The sequence below is a fragment of the Dermacentor silvarum genome, chromosome 11 (genome assembly GCF_013339745.2).
Source record: "Dermacentor silvarum isolate Dsil-2018 chromosome 11, BIME_Dsil_1.4, whole genome shotgun sequence".
Taxonomy (NCBI): Eukaryota; Metazoa; Arthropoda; class Arachnida; order Ixodida; family Ixodidae; genus Dermacentor; species Dermacentor silvarum.
Window position 1 is genome coordinate 98,911,543 of NC_051164.1, and position 3,676 is coordinate 98,915,218.

Genomic DNA, 3,676 nt, shown 5'->3' on the forward strand with positions numbered 1-3,676 from the left:
AATTGCAAGTCCGACCCTCATAGTTTTTTAAAAAGCAAATCGGGAGTCCGGCCATGATAGTTAGTAGGCTTAAGCTTTTTCCTTCCAAATGCAACAAAACGCCAACGCTGCCTTGGAGAAAGATGCGTAAAATGATTTCTTCATTCCCATGAATTCAGATTGTAGCTCCCAAGATAAAGCTTTCATTAGAGCAATCTTGCTTCCCAGATTTCTATTGCAATACATTGAGATGCTAGGCCGACAGCAAAGTGTTCTGCTTTAAATGGTAAACTGGACTGTAGTTGCTCGGAACACATGCAACAAGTCTGTATTGTGCGAAATATTCAAGCTTTATTGCTCATTTCAACGTACACAAGCAAGTTGTTGAACAACACGTTGGGTACAAAAGGCCCTCAAAATTATGAATGTGGCTCTAGGTCTAAGCCAGTCCAAACTGCACATTTCATAAAACAGACAAAAATGAATGTGACAGACATTTTCGTTTTTATTTGCCGATTTAATACTTCATTACATGGATCACCAATGGCACCTTTGTTTGGTTTAGGAATCAGTAGCATGCAGCAAAATAGACTGTCGTGGCTTACATTTTTATTTCTCGGGGACATCTCGTGCGTATCGTCTAGCGCCCAGCAAAGAGCAAAAACTACTAATGAAATTTACATAGCTGTTCACATCAACACCGCATCAATGTTGGTAAAGGTGATTGGTGTTTCCTCAAACAAGCATGTTCTTTCTCAACATGGAGATGTTGTTGCAAGCATGTTACCAATTCCAACATTTATGCATGTAGCCGCCCATTTTCTCGATGGAAAAATACCAAAAACATCCACTCGTGCTTCCAATTCTAACATTGGCTAAGTAAAACAAGAAAACTGTGCTAGTATACTATCATTAAAGAATGATCATTATAGAATGATCCATATTTCTGGCTTTTATAAATGCAGTGGAGAATATAGGCAGTAAAAAATTAATAACATGTCAAGTGGTTCCTATAAGGTACTCGTCTGCTTCTGAGCAAATCCAAGCAGGCCACTGTCGGGAGCAGACTCCATGATGAGCTTCTGGACTTCCTTGAACTTTGGGTGTGCCGAGCCGCCAAGCAAGCTCAGGATGACGCTCTCACTTGTGGTCAACCAAGCTCCACTCGCTTTCATCCGTTCAAAGCCAAAGAATCTGGTGACAAACGGCACCGAAAACAAGATGGTGACGCCTGTGGACTAGCCTCTGCTGGTGCAGACGAACCGTATATGCATTGTTTTATTTACTATGCTGGTCAAATCTGCCTGATGTGTGGTTGGTAGACAGCCAATTGGGTAGCTGATAAGTTTACTACACCAATCGAAGTCACTAACACAAGCTAGAATTGAAAAGCTATTTACATACAGTGTAAATTTGTTTCCTAATGCAAAAAGTTCATAAGACGTCCGAGTTTCCAGCTATTATGCTGAAGTTTTTTACACCATAAGGCTTCGTGCGGTTAAATGATCCTGAAAAAAAGGCAGTTCTAAACAATCGCGGTGCCTTAAGGAAACTGAGGAGCATTTAAAATTTTCTACATTACTTATCCTTTTTTGTAGTGCCTTCGAAAAATTTGGATCTCGGGGACACTTTGCTTCATTGCAACATTTCACTACGACATCACTGCATCGGGCAAGTACAACGAGCAACAGCTCCTCAGTTTCAGCTTGCAGCAACTGCTTAGTGTTGCACCGTAAACTCGTGACAACTCAAACTTGGATAATTGGTAATTGCAGCCTGTTCAAGCAAGTCGCAACCACAGACAGTGTGCATTAATGTACTAAATTTTTTAAATTTTAACCACCCTCCCAATTTTTCTCGGGTTGCAAGTGAAAGTAACTTTAGCGACGCTCTTTTATGTGCATTACATCTAAGCACATTTCCCACTTTGGTCATCATGTGCATGCAAAAAAAAAATGCAGTGCTTAGTATTTGCATTCAACTGGAATAAAGCGTGAAATTACACCTTCTGCATATGTTGATCCATATACAGTTGAACCTCATTATAACGAAGTTGCGTGCGACACGAAAATACCTTCGTTATATCCAATATTCATTATAAGCATATGTTCGTATTGGTAACAATGAAAAACGTGTTACATTTGCTTCATATATTTGATCATTAGGTACGTCGAAGTACGACTGTATATACGGTCTTAGTTTTGCCTTGGATCATGCTTTACTAACTTTCTGACAGTTCGAACGTCTGACGACTCTGATTCATATAGCTGCACACCCACCTGTCGACCATCGTGCGCGAAGAGCAGGCATCAACAGCGATGTGTACATTGAAGCCCCGCTCTAGCAATGCCAGGGCTGTGTTCTGGACACAGACGTGCGCCTCTATGCCGCACAGCACAACCGAGTCGAGCCCTTTCTCCTGCATCGTCTGGGTTACTTCGGCGGTCATCATGGAGAACTGGGTCTTCTCGATTGGCTTGATGTCTGGGAATTCGGCAAGGCCCAGCTCCGGAACGGTGTTGCCCAGACCTAGGGGAGGTGCGAAGTCGGAAGAAACATCCTCGCAACCAGCTAACAAAGGACTAACTTGAGGACCACACAATTATATCGAGCAACAGGAAGGTAAGTGACCTTAAAAATTATATTAAAAATGAGATCTAGTGGACGGGCCGGGCGAAGTTGAAAGCTCTGCGTCTTGTGAAGACGCCGACCTTCCTTGCAGTCGGCCAAACAAGAATTAACGAGCGGTAGAAACTTAAATTACAGGCGCAATGAGGCTAGAAAGACCACCGGATGTATTAAGGATGAAAAGCCAAACATATTTTAGTTGAGAGTGGAACTTAACGCGAGCAGTGGAATTCGCATCGAAGCGAACTCGGCGTCCATGTCGTCGGCGCCGAGATGGGTGCCGATAAAGTCGAAAGAACGAAGGGTGTTCAAGTCCTCTAAAGAGCAACTCCAAATCACTGTTGAGTGTCTGGAGAGACCGTAAAAAAAGATTTCGATGGCCTTCTCTGAAGTATTTTGACCTCGACTACACGACGCTTATCGCTCGCAAGCTTGATGGACCACTGGACCCTGTATGCAGGCACGTTGGTAATGCGAAATCAGTGATCAGGCATTTTGAGTATCGCCTGCCCGGTTAAATATCACCGACATATTGTAACGCGATGTATATACGCTAGAGATAGCACATGCCGGTAGTAATAATGTGGGTGCATCGTCTGCCCGCCTACCTTTCGGATATTGTTCGGTGACGATGACAGTCATGTCAAGCGCGCGCCCGGCTTTCAGTAGCCGTTGAGAGACGGCCACAATCTGCGGAAAGTACTGTATGGTCTTGCGGAACTTCTCTTGCATGTCGCAGAGGAATATCGCCGTTTTTTGAGGTGACAGGCGACCCACATTTCGCACAGCTGTTTGCGCCGCCATAGTTGTCTGCAACTTTTCTCGCCGCTGATCGGCTGATTCGGCCGCGGGGGCCAACCCAACTCACGTGATCGAGCGCGTCGTACGCCGGTGGTGGTGTAGCAGTGCTAAGAACGTTTCGAATTTGGCGGCACATTTGAACAGGAGGTCGGCCTTAGCCAGCTTGCTATTTTGCATAGAAAATGATGGATGAAAGTGTCAGATCTAGCGGGATGCATAAGTCTAAATGCACAATCCCGCCACCCTACTATAGAACAGTACGGTTGGT

General features: G+C 44.2%; 1 protein-coding gene across 1 annotated transcript; it reads right to left on the bottom strand.

Annotated features, from left to right (window-relative positions):
* Positions 1-308: 308 nt before the first annotated feature.
* LOC119434049 (isochorismatase domain-containing protein 2) lies at positions 309-3,449 on the bottom strand. The gene is made up of 3 exons (XM_037701354.2): positions 3,216-3,449; positions 2,259-2,508; positions 309-1,173 (listed from the first exon to the last, which is right to left on the bottom strand). The coding sequence occupies exons 1-3, from the start codon at positions 3,409-3,411 to the stop codon at positions 990-992; spliced, it is 630 nt and encodes a 209-aa protein (XP_037557282.1). The 5' UTR covers positions 3,412-3,449; the 3' UTR covers positions 309-989.
* Between the last annotated feature and the right edge of the window lie 227 nt (positions 3,450-3,676).

Excerpts from the sequence above, each read along its gene's own strand:
- LOC119434049 (XM_037701354.2), bottom strand. The coding sequence starts at position 3,411 with ATGGCGGCGCAAACAGCTGTGCGAAATGTGGGTCGCCTGTCACCTCAA. Across the intron at positions 2,509-3,215 it reads CACCGAACAATATCCGAAAG|GTCTGGGCAACACCGTTCCG; the intron begins GTAGGCGGGCAG and ends CACCTCCCCTAG. Across the intron at positions 1,174-2,258 it reads TCGCGCACGATGGTCGACAG|ATTCTTTGGCTTTGAACGGA; the intron begins GTGGGTGTGCAG and ends GTTTGTCACCAG.